The following is a 16,086-nucleotide window of genomic DNA, read 5'->3' on the forward strand; positions in this document are numbered from 1 at the left end:
TGAAGGAGCTGGGCTTGATTTTTAGCTTAATTGCCACACATCAGCTGTTATGACCAGAGACTGCTTACCTCTGAGCCTCCACTTCCTCATCTATGGGGAAAAAGTGGGGGAATACTAGTAGCACCCACCTTAGAGGGGGTGCTATACAGATTCTGTGAGATAAATATCCAAAGAACTCAGCATCAGGCGTGGAACACATGATGTGCTCTGTAAGTGCTCACAGTAATTATTAAGGTTATTATGAGTCCTAAATAGTGGATGGTCTACAAGTAATTTTAAAAATATTTAGGGACTTCTCTGGTGGTCCAGTGGTTAAGACTTTGCCTTCCAATGCAGTGGGTGCGGGTTCGATCCCTGGTTGGGGAGCTAAGATCCCACATGCCTCCGGGCCAAAAAAGCAAAACATAAAAACAGAAGCAATATTGTAACAAATTCAGTAAAGACTTTAAAAATGGTTCCCATCAAAAAAAAAAATTTAGAAAGCATTTTTGTAACTATGTGTTGATATGGCAGGGTTTGTACTTGTGGAGTGAAGGCATCTCAATCCAATTTAACAAGTAGGCTGTGTCAAGGAGTGCCTGCGTAGATTGTTACAGTTCATAGAACAAAATGTGACCTTGGACAAGTTCCTGATTGGTTCACACAGAAGCCTTGGTTTCTTCATCTGTAAAAATGGATAATAATAATATCCATGTCTGGTGTGGGAACAGTGTATGTGTGGTGTGTGTGAATGTGTGTGGTGTATGTGTGTGAGTGTGCATGTGGACATGTGTGGTGTGTGTGTGGTATGTGGTGTGTTTGTAGTGTGTGTGTGGTGGTTGTGGTGTATGTGTGGTATGTGAGTTTGTGTGGTATATGTATGTGGTTTGTGTATGGTGTGTGTATCTGTGGTGGGTTGTGTGTGGTGTGTGTAAATGCGTGCATGGTGAGTGTGTGCGTTTTGTGTGAGTGTGTGGCGTGTGTTGTATGTGTGTCTGGTGTATGTGTGGTGTGTGTATGGTGCTTGTGTGGTGTGTGTGTGTGTGTGTGTGTGTGTTGGGTGAGATTCCCATAATCACAGCAATTGATGTCCTTGGGTAAAAGCACTTGGTAAAGGCAAATAGTAATTTGTTATACAGATACTGACATACCATGTGTGCTGGGAGAATCCACTGTTAGAACTTAAATTTCATTCGGGGAGCTAAGGCAATATGACGCGCATACATGAAGAATTAAAAAAATAGTACGAGGCGGTCTGAGACTAATTGCAAGTACCAAGGGAGTTCATAGGAGGGTCATGAGGGCTGAGCTGTCCAGGACTTCCTGGGAGGAGCAGAGCTTGGGCTCTAAAGCACTGGTTTTAAAACTTTTTTGCTTGCCTACCCTCTAAATGAACTTTGGGGGAAAAAATCTCTTTTGCCCCACACATTTTAACTTGACATCTGAAATGTTTCATTAGAAGTTTAAATAGTTACAAAGGATATCATTTCTGCCTGGTTGTAAATATTGACCTCTTAGAGCAAAATTACCCTACTCTCTTAAATGTATCAAATGGAAACTAAATAACAGCAATTTTTAGTTTGCCTTTTTATTGAAGTATCACTTATAAACAGTAGAATGCCCAGATCTTAAGTGTGCAGCTCAGTTCATTTTTACCAGTGTGCCTACCACCCAGATCAAGGTGTAACCTTGATAGTCTATCTCCAGCATTCCAGAATATACCCTCACATCCCCTCTCAGTCAGTATCCCCCAAAGGTGATCATTTCTCTGACCTCTATCACCATAAACTATTTTTGCATGATCTCATTTTTTCTTCCTTCTTTCCATCAACATAAGGAGAGTTAAGCAAGTAGCAAGCAGTAGTTCATTTTTTCCTTATCGTATAGTATTCCATTGAATGAATACCTCACATTTAAAAACTCTTACCTACTCTTTGCATAAATTTACCTTACTATTTTAAGAGTGACAAGCATTTTGAAATAAATTGCCCTACTGAAAAAAAAATCTTATCTACTCTTAATGGACATTTTGGGTTGTTTCTAATATTTAGCTATAAATCTTCTATGAGTATTTTTCCGTATTTTTTTGTACACATAAACACTGATTTCTTTGGGGTATGATCCATGAGTGGAATTACCAGGTGGTAAGATAAATACCACAATATATTGGTATCCACCACCACTCATCAAAAATTACCTATACAAGGCAGAAATTTTACATTTACATTGTTCCTGTCTTTACCTTCTTGAGCTCATAATTTCCTTCTACTTCCTTCACAGAATTTTATTGTAATATATTTTTATGCTTAAACTTTTTTATTTTTTTACTTATTATTTATTTATTTAATTTCTTTTTTGGCTGTGTCAGGTCTTAGTTGCGGCACGTGGGCTCTCTCTTTGAGGCACACGAGCTCAGTAGTTGTGGCGCACGGGCTTAGTTGCCCCGCGACATGTGGGATCTTAATTCCCTGACCAGGGATCGAACCCGCGTCCCCTGCATTGTAAGGCAGATTCTTTACCACTGGACCACCAGGGAAGTCCCTGAACTTTTTTATTGATTGCTCTATTCTTTTTGCCCAAAATATGTATTTAAATTGAAATGGACCTTTAAAAAAAATTCCTTTGGCCATAAAACCCTAAGTATCTTTATTTCAGATTGATTTATCATACAGTTCATCAAAATAATATCAATGTTTTATAATTTGATAAATAATTACTAAAAATAAAAAGTAAGACAGTATGGGAAATACTTCTCATAATGATGTGGATGGATGGTTGATGGCTTTAAGGTGCATAAGGACCATCCAGGGATCTTGTTAAAATGCAGATTGTGATTCAGAAGGTCTGGGTTGGGACCTGAGGTTCTGTGTTTCTAATAAGTCTATGGGTGATGCTAATGCTACTGGTCCATGGACCACACTTTGAGGAGCGAGGATTTATGAACTAGGTTAAAGAAGATTTGCGAGCACCAACATTCTAAATCGTCCTCAAAGTCTGTCTTGACACTTTGGGGCACTGCACCACAGCCAGACTCTGGACGACGGAGAAGTTAGTCTTTCTTCTGCAAAGAGAGAGGACAGTTGTAAAGAGTGAGGTGGGAAAGGAGAGATGCTGAGGCACATTCTCAGGCAGAGGAGGAAAGAGTGGGAATGGAAACAGGATCTCAAACCGATTCCTTTGTAACACTTCCTGCCTGTGCACCCCTTGGGAAGGCTTCGAGTGCCCCAGAGTAGGGCTGCCCCCTTTGAAGACCATTTCTCCAGAGGATGCTAAGATGGTGCTGGCCACCTTTTCAGACAGGAGGCCCATTTCTGCAGGAGGAATTGGACATCTCAGGGACTGGTTTGGATTGCTTGGAGAGTCCACTGGGGGTAAATCCAGAGAAATGAAGTTTGGGGCCAGGTGATGGGTGGCCTTGAATTCTGTGCTAAGGAGTTGGACTTAATACTCAGCCAGAGTGGGGGTGCCTTGGGCAGTTTTGAGCAGGGAGTTGGTGTGAGCATAGAGTGGGGAGACTGATCTCTTGAGCAGCTCGTGGGATGGCAGGGAAGGGGTTAATGCATGGAGATGGCAGCAGTGGCAGAACCACTGGGATCTGGCTGTGATTTTTATCTCTAGCCCCTGCTTATGAACTTTTGCCCTGGTTGCACAGACCTGATTTGCTCTGTCAGGATTTCCTGAAGTCTGGGCTACATACCTGAGATGTTGATGCAATGGAATTCAAGGTGATTCAGAGTAGAACACAGGCATGGCCTTAAATAACCCTGAAACCTAAGAGTGAATAACACTGAAACGCTCAGCCCTCGCTCAGTCCTGACTATACCTGGAGAAAGTCTGTCTTTAACTCCTCTCATGCTCCTGTATTCCTCTTGTTGATGGAGATCGAGCAGTTTAGGCTTAGGGCGTTTGATAGCAGTAGTCTTTAGAGAGAATTTTACAAAATTTCTGTTTTTGTTGAATAAATTTTCTGTGTATCAGGGTGGCAAGTCGTTCTAGTTTTACACTTGTCATAATGACATAAAACTGTAAGTTCTTTCCAGTAAGAAAAATGAGCAAATTTACTGGATCATACAGAAGAAATAATAATGCTGGTCGTGTGTGGATATGGCAAAAATCGTGGTGGTGACGTGCAATGATTCAACTTTGGAAAACACTGGGTTACACCATGGCCAAAACTGGCATTTGCCAAATCGTCCTGCCAATACCTGGAGAGGCTCTGGGTGGCAGATGGTAGGGAGGGGGTAGCTGGAATTGCAGTGCCTGGGCCACTGGCATTGGGTCGACTGGGTGGGTCCCTCTGCTCTCCCCACCATTGCCTAACAGCCTGCTCCTGCCTCTGTCCGCAGAGATCCGCACGCAGCTGGTGGAGCAGTTCAAGTGCTTGGAGCAGCAGTCTGAGTCGAGGCTGCAGCTGCTCCAGGACCTCCAGGAGTTTTTCCGCCGGAAAGCCGAGATCGAGCTTGAGTACTCCCGCAGCCTGGAGAAACTGGCTGAGCGCTTCTCCTCCAAGATCCGCAGCTCCCGGGAGCACCAGTTCAAGTGAGAAGGGGCCAGGGGTCTGGGGCGGTGGGAGGCAGTGCTGGGGCTGAAGCAGAAATGAGGCAAGGACTCACTGGGGGCAAATGGTGTGCGTCTAGGGCCCGGGGTCTGCAGGTAACTTCCAACTCCAAGCCTCAGTCTTCCTCAGCGTAAAGTGAAGCTAGAAATAGTTGCTACCCATAAAGATGCTGAAGGGAATACACAAGGGACCCAAGAGAAGTGCTTGTCACAGAGTTAAGTGCTCAATAAATCGTTCTGTTGTGATTATCCCACCAAGCACCAGGCTCTGCGCTGTCTTCCATTTGGGCCAAGGTGACAGCCTACCTCCTTTCAGGACATCCTGACTCTCCCCAGTTCTCTTTTATCTGGGGGTGAGCCAGCCCATGTCTGCATTCCTTCAGCACAATGGCCTCAGAATTTCTTCCCTGTGAAACAGATGCTCAAAGCATTCCTCTTCCTTCCTCCCCTGGAGGACAGTGCCAGGCTTAGTTGCTGCCTTAGTTGCTTATTTACCTACACACACCCTCCAGGGCCTAATTTCTCATACCCTAAGCTCTGATTTCGAGGAGGGAGGGAGGCTTGGTCCTCTTGGGCACGTCCCTGGCTGAGTTCTCCAGCTGCAAATGCCCCTAGCTCAGAACCCGCGGGGCCAGCCGCCAAGCGTGGGCAGGAGCCACGACCTCACTGGGATGCGTCCTCCTACACCTGTCTCCCCCTCCGCCGTACTCCCTGGAGGTCCCCCTCCCCTGTGGGTCATCTCTCCAGTGAATGGCCCTCAACCCCAGGAGACCAGAGACTTGTTTCATCCTGCCTGCCCCGTTCTTCTTTCCCCTGGGTTCGATCTCTTTTTTTCTCTCTACGTAGCTTTAAATTGTGGTAAAATACACATAACATAAAGTTTACCATCTTAAATATATATATATATATTTTTGCTGTACGCGGGCCTCTCACTGCTGTGGCCTCTCCCGTTGCGGAGCACAGGCTCCAGACGCGCAGGCTTAGCGGCCATGGCTCACGGGCCCAGCTGCTCCGCGGCATGTGGGAAATTCCCAGACCGGGGCATGAACCCGTGTCCCCTGCATCGGCAGGCAGACTCTCAACCACTGCGCCGCCAGGGAAGCCCTTAAATATTTTAAAATGTACAGGAGTGTGGCATTAAGTACATTCACACTGTTGTGCAACCATCACCCCCATCCTTCCCCAGAACCCTTGCTTCATCTTACAAGTGTGAAACTCTGCACCCTGTAAATAATGCCCCATTTCCCTCTCCCCCCGCCCTGGCACCCACCATTCTACTGTCTATCTCTATGAGTCTGACTGCTCTACGGACCTCATATTAGTGGAATCATACAGTATTTGTCCTTTTGTGACTGGCTTATTCCACTTCGCCTAATGTCCGCAAGGTATACCCATGTTGTCACATGTGTCAGAATGTCCTTCCTTTTTAAGGCTGAATGATACTCCATTGTGTGTATAGACCACCCTTTGTTTAGTTGCGTCCACCTTGCTCTCTCTGTCTTTTGCGTTCTGCTCCGGCCAGGGAGTGCTGTTCCTTTAAGCTCCCCTCAACATCTCCCTAAATCGGTGCCTCAGCATTTGAACACTCACTTTTGTGCCTTCTTCCCTTGACATTTGGGGAGAAGAAATTGCTTTATTAAAGGGCAAAAATGTATTACACTTTTGCAAATACCATGCATGTTTTTCCACCCAATCTCATCTATTCAAACTTTCACTGCAGGAGGATGCTTCTGTTAATAACTTCCTCCCAGGCACTATCTGGGCCCTTTCATACATAATCTTGTTTTTCTGATATATTTTTTGGAGAAAGGGTGTGCTTTTTTAAATGATAAAAGTAAAATACTCATTGTATACAATTTAGAAAATGTAGAAAAGTAGAAGAAAAAAAAAATCACTCGCAGTCCCATGACTCAGAAGCTCACATTTTGTGCCTTTTCTTGCCTGCCTTTTGATAATAAAAACAACAGCGATGATTTATTGAGCACATTAACTGAGTACTTACTCTGAGCTGGATGGGTATTACTACCCCATCTTAGAGATGAGGACAGCGAAGCTCTGACTGAGTGGCTTGTACAAACATGTCTGTGGGCCAATTATTGGAAAGTGACAGATTTGAACCTTTGCTCTCATTTTGCCTCCTTGGCCTGAGATAAGAAAGGGCCTGCGTGTGGTCTGAGAACAGCCATGGACTCTGAACACTCCCCTAAAACCACAGACACACTGCAGAAACCCACGTCTCTGGCTGCGCTGTCATGGGAGCCATCCAGGCTGTGTGATCCGGCTGGAGCTCAGCTCCTGCCCCTCTCCTTCCTCTTGGTTTGAAATCAGCTCTCTTCCCATTCTCGGTGTGAACATGGTGGAGAGGAGGGAGGCGGGGCACTGGGGGAGCATGGGCGGGCATCCCCTCTTCCCTTGCATTGCCTGTAATGAGCTCAGTCAGCCCCTCATGGCTTCATTAACCGAGGCCACCAGACAGAACAGGAGCCCCAGCTGGCAGTCTGGCCAAGCAGGCCGCTGGACACACTCTGAAAATGTCTAATTAGGGTGTGGCCCTGGCCAGTGCAGCTGCTGCAGGCCCTCTGCATGAGGCTAATGCTTTGGCATTGCCCCCGATGGCTTTTGGAAGCAGGAGTCTCCAGGGGATGCCTGGACTTGCCCTTTGACCCCAGGGCCAACCAGCCTGACCTCTGGCTGCCTCTTCTTTGGAGCTCAGTGCACAGGGTCTGTGCTGTGCTCTGTCCTGGCTGTCCAGAGAAGCCTTGTCCTGCTGTCTTGTAGATCCTTTATTAAGAGGGTCCACCTATCTGCCAGGTACCCTCTCAGGGTATGGGTCTGGTCATTTTATTCCTACTACACTGGGCCCCCTCGGGGCAGAGGTGGGGCCTTTGTGAGTGAGCAGGAGGAAGGGAGGAAGAAAGGGAGGGAGGGGATTTACTTGGTCTATGAAGTTCACTATGGCTGAGAGATTTGGTTCAGAGAGGGAATTAATTTGCCCGAGATCTCACAGCAAATCAGTGGCAAAACTGGGATGGGCACTGCCTTAGTCCACTTGGGCTTCTATAACAAAGTACCACGGACCGGGTGGCTTGTAAACAGACATGTTTTTCCTCACACTTCCGGAGGCTGGAAGCCTGAGATCAGGGTGCCAACGTGGTGAGGTTCCGGTGAACGCCCTCCTGTGGCTTGCGGACACCTGATTCTCCTTGTGTCCTCCCACAGTGAGAGGAACAGAGAGAGGAAGCAAGCTCTAGAGACTCTTACAAGGGCACTAATCCCATCATGAGGGCTCCCTTCCTCTCGCCCTTATCTATTCCTAATTTCCTGCCAAAGACCCCATGTCCCAACAACATCACATTGGGAGTAGGGTGTCAACATATGACTTCTGGGGCAACACAAACATTCAGGCCATAACAGGAACTCACATCTCTTGACTCCAAGTCCATTGCTCCTCCTTTTGCTCCATGGGCTCCGTCTCTCTACGGCTCCAGCTGCTCCCTCTCCACCTGGGCAGCTGAAAAATTTACAGCTGCCCAGGAGGTACCCAGGAGGAGTCTGGGCTAGACTAACCCAGACTGAGTTCCATGTGGCACCTGATTCAAAGAAAGGCTCAGCTGGTGGCCCTGACAGTTTACCTGGGGCAGGTTGAACATTCAGAGAAAAACATCATCACATGTGTCTTTTCTACCATCACATATTTCTATTCTAACACTTTTTTCAAAGCACTCTGACGTCTTTGCTCTCTTACAATCCTGATGATAACCCAGGGATGCAGAGAGGGAGCCAGTGGTTTTATCTCAAGCCAACTGAGTGCCAGGCAAGCTGAGTGGGATTTTACAAAGGACACATCGTGAGCTGTTGAGTGAGAAAACCCAGGGCTCCTGGCTTCCAGCTCAGGCATCTCTCTCCGAAAAGCCATGTGGGCCATCATATTTGAAATGTGTATATTGAGGACCTCTTATTTTCTTAGACCGTGCTTCATGATGAAGACACAGGTTAATGAGACACTGCCCCTCCTCTCTCTCTCTCTCTCTCTCTTTCTCTCTCTCTCTCTCTCTCTCTCTCTCTCGAGCACGTGGCGTGGGGGATGTCCATAGGTGGTGTGCTTGGGGCAGGCACCCAGTCCCCGAGGCCCTGTTCTTTGAACCCTGCCACCTGCTTGCTCTTTAGGCCTCAGCGTTTAGATGTCACTTCCTCTGCAAAGCTTCCTTGAGTCTGACCTGGTGCCTTCCTGTGTGTGCCCACAATATTCTGCACTTGTTGATTCACTTATTCAGTAGGTATTTATCGAGCACCTACCACGTGCCTGGCCCTGGCTTACAGTGGCAAACAAGACAGACTTGGTTCCTGCTGTGGTGGAATTTACCACCTAGTGGAGGAGAGATGCAAATCAAACATAGAAAACAAATAAACGAATCCAATGATTGCTGGGATGGAACAATTGCTAGGGTCTGGGTTGGAGGGTCTAAGACAGCTTCCCCCATGTTCCCTGGCACTTTGGTGAAGACAGCTGTAAGGCTGGGCTCAGCTGGGCTGCCTCCCTCTCCACATGGGGCCAGGGCCTCACTTCAGTCGTGGGAGCTCAGGGCACCGAGGTGGCAGGAGGGCAATCCGCAGTCTTCTTGGACCCCACCTCCAGCCCCTGCCGAGATTCTCTTGATCAGAGTGGTCTCAGCTCTAGCTCAAGGGAGGGAAAATAAAGCCTTCCTCTCACTGGAGGACTGTCAAAGGATTCGCAGCCCTCTTGAATCCTCCGCACTGAGCTAAAACGGCAGCCAGGGAAGGCTTCTGGAGGAAGTGGCATTTAAGCAGAGACCCGAGGGCTGAGAAGGAGCAGCCGTGGGGACAGTGTGAGGGGAAGAGAGGCCAATGGGGCTGGAACTGGTGGTGAGGAGAGCCATACCCATCCTCAGTAGGAGTAGCATGATCTGATTTCCAATTTTGAAAGATCACCCTGGATTGGAGGGGGCAAGAGTGGAGCTGAGCAGACTAGCAGGGTGATGGGAGTATAGCTCTCCAGGCAGGGGTGACGAGGGCCTGGGTGATAGCAGAGTTGACAGAGAGTGGACAGGTGCTGGGAAATCTGTCAGAGGCAGAATTGAGGAAAAGAGAAGAATCTGTTATGGACTTGAGATGAAGGGACTTGAGAAGGGCCTAAGGCAAAAGCTGCCACCCTGTGTTGTAGTCACCTTTTTTCCTTGTCTGTCCCTCTTTTGACTACTGGGCTGCCAGCTCTGAGATGGAAGAGGGGGTGGCTGTTAACTTGGGGTCCCTAGCATCTGGCACCAGGTTTGGCATATGGTTGGTCCTCACTGAATGTTTGTTGAATGAATGAATGAAGGTCAGGTGGTAATTAATGTGACTCTGGGCTGGGGGTGGTTGGGGGCAGGGAAGGGGACATTTGTGGCTGCAGTAGGAGCTTGGGGAGGCCATCTGGGTGAAGGCAAAGGTACCACCAGTTGTGGTACCTGGCACAGGCACAGGGTTGCTGAGAGGACAGTCCTTCATTGGGGAATCGGGAACGCAGAAGTTGAGCTCTAGTTTAGAGTGTCGTCTTGACCAGCAGCTTCAGCGTCCCCATCCCGGGGGAACTTGTCAGAAGAGCAAAGGCTCTGGCCTCCCCTCAGACCCACTGAATAAGAAACTCTGGGGGGTGGGGGTGGGCAGCAATTTGTATTTTAACAAGCCCTCCAGGGGATTCTGATGGCCATTCACTGCTGAAGAGTTGCCCAGGATGATGACTTTCTAGGTGATAAATTGTTTACAATTCACTTTCAGGTTGTGCTGGCTTTCCAGACCCCTCCTCTCCCCCAGCATAAAATCCATAATCCACTGCCCTTTTGCAGCCGGGCCAGATGCGCTGGCCTTTTCCTTTTTGAGGCTGGGAGCCTGTCCTGAGCAGGAATGTGCTGGGGAGGGCAGCACACGGGGACCTTAAGACCTGCCTCTGGGGGTAGAGGGGTGTCCTGCGAACAAATTTGGTAGGTCTAGGCAGCCAGAGGTTTCCTGGAACTAAGATTTCTTCTTCCTCCAGAGAAGTGTTTTCTGAAACTCCAACACCTTGAGCTGTCCAGCTGTGGAGGCTGGTGGTGGGGCGTGCGGGAGGAGGCAAAGAGAGCGAGAATGAGTGGAGGTGGGAAAGACTGCCACTCTGTGCCTCCCCTTAGAGATTCCCCATGAGAGGCTCTGAGAGGTTTTACAATAAATAAGCCTGTAGACTTCTTTCTGAAGGCTGTTTGACCACAGGATTCTCCCTCTTTCAGGATGTTTATTAATTTTTTACCAAACAAGCGCTCCTTGGGACCCAGTTTAAAAAGCTCTGTTGAGACAAACTCTGGATTCCCCTCTGGAATGTTCACGCTACATGCAAATAGTGTGGGAGGTGACACAGTCCCCTTCTTAGAATTCTGACTCCCTCCGTTTTTGACACCCCTGACCTTCCGGGGATATACCTGCTAAAAATACTCCCTCCAGAAGTCTAAGTGTTGGTTGCTGCTATTTGGACAGCTGTGAAAAAAAAACAACAGGGAATTCTATTCAAATATGTTTAGACTGTGGAAAGTCAGAGTGTGGAAAGAGCTGGGAGGTGCTTGGCCAGTCAGTGAATAATGCTTAATATTCTCTGCACAGGAGGTTTGGAGCATCTCTTAGCTTCACGGAGCAGTTGACAGGGAGGATTCAGTGAGCAGCTAAGTTGATTGCCAAGAAAATGCTTCTTTGGGGGGATAAAACATCACAGACTTTTTGTTTCCACAGATGTAGCATTTCCCTAAAAAGATGCTATAATTTAGACTTAGCCTTCCAGGTGAATCCTAAGGTTAGAAGCACTTTTCTAGTGAGTAAAATGTGCAAAGGATTCATAATGAAAAGGTTTGCTCAGACCGAGGTGGGGATAATGGGGGAGGTCCTCCAGGTGGCGAATCGCATTTCCATTCATAGCTGCTGCTGTTACTATGGCTACCATCGCACCAGTGATGGCTTTCCAGTAATGCTGTCCAGAGCTGGTATTCTCCTAGGACAGGTTGCCAGCCGACTCTTTCCTGGTGGCTCTGTGTCTGTGCTGTGCAGGTTGTTTAATCTTTCAAATTCCCCCCACATCCATATTACCATACGCCCGGTGCCCTATAGATGTTTGACATGGATCGTGTCATTTAACCTTCATGATAAACGTTGTGACCTTTGAGGCAGGTACTATCTCTGTCTTTCTAGTTGAAAACATTGAGGTTTTGTGAAATTAAGTAATTTGTCCAGAGGGACACAGCTAGAACAGGTAACTGGCAGAACTAGGATTTTTTTTTAATATTTTAATTTTATTGGAGTGTAGTTGATTTACAATGTTGTGTTAATTTCAGGTGTACAGCAAAGTGATTCAGTTATACATATACATATATTCATTCTTTTTTAGATTATTTTCTCATATAGGTTGTCACAGAATGTTGGGTAGAGTTCCCTGTGCTTTACAGTAGGTCCTTGTTGGTTCTCTATCTTGTATATAGTAGTGTGTGTGCGTTCATCCCAAGCACCTGATGCAACTAACCCTCCCCCCGACGTTTCCCCTTTGGTAACCATAAGTTTGTTTTCGATGTCTGTAAGTCTGCTTCTGTTTTGTAAAAGAGTTCATTTGTATCTTTTTTTCAAAAATTAGATTCCACATATGGGTGATATCATATGATGTTTGTCTTTCTCTGTCTGACTTACTTCACTTACTGTGATAATCTAGGATTCTAATCTTGGTTTAACTGGCTCCAAAGTGCAAAATTTCTTCTAGCTGCATGCCTCTCGGTGTGTCCCCTCACCTCTCTGGGCTGGTTTCGTGTTCCCGGAGAGTCAGCCATCAGACCACATCCTCCTCGTGTGGGCGTCAGAGGGCTCCTTCTGCTGGTCAGCTCATGCTCGTCTCCCCAGGGCCAGCTCAGGGCTCACCTCCTCTGCGAAGTCCCTGCTGCAGGTCCCAGGTTCGCAGTCACTGCTCCTCCCCTGGCCTGCCATGGTGATCTGTATGTCACTCTCCTGGGGCTCGGGTCAGATTATCAAGGGATGATCCAGTTCATACGTCTCGTTCTCCCACCTCAGTCTGCCAGCTGCTTGACGGCAAGGGGCCATTTCTAGTCCCTCTCTCTCTCTGACATACAATAGAAGCTCTATCAAAGTTTTTTGAATGAATAACTGAAAAGACCAAGATACTACTGAATACTTTCTTCAAATACTTGAAGGAAATAGACTTGTGGGGATGCTGAAGGAGAGAAGTGAGGTCCAAGGATAGCATTTTCAGAAAAGCAGACTTTAACTTAACCTTGAGAACGTTCCAGTAGCCAGAGCTGTCCAGCAAGAAAAGGGCTGCCTTGGGAGGTGTGAGTGCCCAATCCATGGAGGTATGTACACAACACAGTTGGGTGTTTTAGGGGCACATTTCTGTAGTGTGAAGGCTTGTCAGACCGGATCAGTGTTCCTCAGAATGAGGGAGGGATCATCGATAGCATGTGTGCCATAAATAGTGACTGATCTTTTCAGTTCTCTTTCAGTCTTTGTGGTTATAGTTTGGTTCTAGTGTGTTGCTAACACCTCTCTAACCCTCCATTTAACAAACAGACAGCAGATCTTGGGTATCAGCATCTGCCTAGGATTCAGTGATACTGTTTGGAACTTACTTTTTTCCAGTAACCTTCTATTTAGGGCGAGTAAAGCTGGTTTTTAAATTTTTATTTTAACTAAGACTAGGGAGAGTCCTTTTTGTAAATAAATCCATTTAAGTAAAAAGAGACACTCAACAGGGAGGTATGAAGTATGGTGGTGTGCAGCATGGCAGAAATCCTGAAGCCAACATGAGATACCCCAAGGGCCCCTGCCAGCTCCTCCTGGAAAGTGAACATCTTTCATCTTCACCCTCTTCATCCCCCACCTTTGTTTTCATTGCTGGGAGGGATTTTGAGGCAGGAGGGTCAGCCCCTTGAGTGGTCTTTGCAATGGCTACAGCCCCTTATCCTCCTTCCAGTTTTTCCTTCTGGGGCCTCTCCAGATCCTACACCCAGTTTCCTGGAATCCTCAGAGACTGTAATCAGCAACTTCCAAAGTATTAATATTAACCAGGACGTGATTTATTTATATTTGGATATGCTTGATACACATAGATATATGTATATCATTTAAATTTTATTCTAAAAATGAAAATAGAAGTTGTAATAAAGATAAAATAGATGTTGTTGTAATTAACAAGCAGTGATATGCAGGGGTTTAGTTTTGACTCAGTTCCATTAGGCAAAGAGGACAATAATGATCTTCCAAGATTATACAGCACCTTACACTTTGCAGAGTGCCTTCCCAGCCTTTAGCTGCTTAAATCCTCCCAAGAGTCCTGGTGGGCTGAGGGAGTCAGGGAAGGTGTCATCATCCCCATCTGACAGGCAGAGGACCTGAAGGCCAGACAGGGTGGGCCTGGCTTAGGATCCCCGCTGATTGGTGAAAGAACTGACCGGAGGAACTGTGGGTCAGCGCCCTTCCTCTGCCAGGTGCTGCACGTACCACGTGATGCACCCATTTTGCAGGTGGATAAACCAAGGCAAAAGTTCTCACAGGGAAAGAGAAGATGAGGTTGGCCAGACGTTGCCTAATGAGGCAGGAATTTTTGTTCCAGTACCAAGAATACATTCAGCGAGTCAAAAGGGAGCTCAGGAGTGCTGCTGGACCAGACCCAGTGTGCCATCACTTTGAGGTGTGAGGACTGATCCTCAGGGTGGAGGGGGCGTCTCCGGACCATTGGTACTGGGCCTTGAAGTACACATGGGGGAGAAGGTAGTAATGGGAGGAGGAAAACCAACATTTATAGCAAACCTACCATGGGCTGTATGGTCACATACATCAGTCAATGGATTTTCCCAATAGCCAAGCGAGGTGCTGGTAGCAATAATAGTGATGCCAGTAATAATGATTATTACTATTATCAGGCACTGGGTTTGATGCTGAGAGTGTCTTATGAATTACCTCATTTAATCCTTAAAGCACCACTGTGAGGTAGGCGTTATCAACCCTGTTTTACAGATAAAGAAAGAAAAGGTTTGACTAGCTTCGCAGTTCACCCAGCTGGTGAGGAGCAGAACTGGTATTTGAACCCCAGCCTGTGACTCCATAGCACCCAGCATGGGTAAGCAGAACCTGCTTCGGGCAGGTGACCCAGTGGATGTAGTTCTTCCCTTATGGAATGACTGTCTCAGGGCTGGTGTCAGCCAACAGCAGCTTCTAAGTCAGCAGATCTCAGCTTCTTGAAGGGGCTGCCCTGCCCTGAAGCCTCACATCCACTGTTTGCCACCAGGTGACTCCCAGGCAAAGCCCCAAATTCTCCCCCCTCACCTGGACAGCTGCTCTGCCTCCCACCTGGCCTTCCCGCCCAGCGATCATATCACTGGACCATTCAAAACCTTCATTCAGCCTTGACCTTCGAAGTCCTTCGTGGTCTGGCTCCTCCCTTCCTGCCACCTTTTCACCATGCCCTGCATCACTGCTGCCCGAGCCCAAAAGAACTTCTTTCAGCCCCGGAACATCCATGTCTTGTCTGACCTCACAGCTTCACACTCAGCCTTCCGTCTGCCTGCAGGATATGTCTGTCTTTGTGTTTCCCATCCAGCAAACTCTTACGTGTGCTTCAAGCCCACTGCAAATGTTTCTGTGATAACCCATCCACCCTGAGGCAGAATGAGCCGCTCCCTCCCCCACTCCTCTGAGATCCCCTTCCTCACACAGCATGATGTAGGAAACGTCTGTTACTCTCCCCTGCTCAGCATCCCTCCCTTCTTTTGATAACAAGACCTAGATTTTCCTCTGGGGAATCATCCCTGAACAATGGTGAGGCTGTGACCAGCATTGTATCCTCTTGGCCACAGAGCTTTAATCTAGCGACCTGCAATCCAGGATTTTTGGTGGAACAGGTCGGGAAAAGCCCCCTTTTTACTGGGATTACTAGCAGTCAGGGTACTTTTGGTTTGAAGAGGGCCTGCCTGAGAGTGAAGCCAGTACAGAGAGAGGAAAGCAGAGCCAAATGATAGAGACCAGGTCCCGCTGACATCCTTTGAGCCCCTGGATGCAGCCATGCCCGAGGGCAACAACCTCCTATTCCTTTACATTTTTTTGATTAAAATTTTTGATCCTGAAAGTTTTTCTTCCTCCCATTACTACCATTTTTGTTTAAGCCAGTCTGAAGTAAGTTTTTCCGTCACTTCAACTAAAGGTGTTCTGACCAATGGCCATAAGAATTCTTGGTTTGCCTTAAGTTCAACTACTAGATCGTGAGCCTTCTCAAGGCTCATCCAGTCATCTTTTTAACCCCCTGGGACTGGGCAGTGCCTATTAGCACATGGCAGATACTCAAAGGATATTAGAAGAGTGAGTGAATGAGTGAATGAATTAGAGTCTGCCAAGGGCTCTGGAGGGATACAGGGAAATATGAGAGGTGGTTCCTGCCTTCAAGGGGCTTATAGAATAAGTGATGACACAAGCCCACATGTGTGGAGGGCAACTGACGAGTGAGTTAAGCGAGAAGATAAAAAATGTCATCTGGAAGTA

General features: G+C 47.3%; 1 protein-coding gene across 9 annotated transcripts in view; it reads left to right on the forward strand.

Moving 5' to 3' along the window:
- The window catches only part of SRGAP3 (SLIT-ROBO Rho GTPase activating protein 3), a 259,375-nt gene that overhangs the window by 113,947 nt on the left and 129,342 nt on the right, over positions 1-16,086 (forward strand). For all 9 annotated transcript variants that reach the window (XR_004485868.2, XM_033437233.2, XM_033437228.2 and 6 more), the window contains exon 2: positions 4,326-4,518. Coding sequence is in view for 8 of the 9 variants with exons in the window: in XM_033437233.2 (XP_033293124.1) it covers positions 4,326-4,518 (193 nt within the window). In the remaining variant the exon portion in view is untranslated. The remainder of the gene's footprint in view (positions 1-4,325; positions 4,519-16,086) is intronic.

The sequence above is a fragment of the Orcinus orca genome, chromosome 10 (genome assembly GCF_937001465.1).
Source record: "Orcinus orca chromosome 10, mOrcOrc1.1, whole genome shotgun sequence".
Taxonomy (NCBI): Eukaryota; Metazoa; Chordata; class Mammalia; order Artiodactyla; family Delphinidae; genus Orcinus; species Orcinus orca.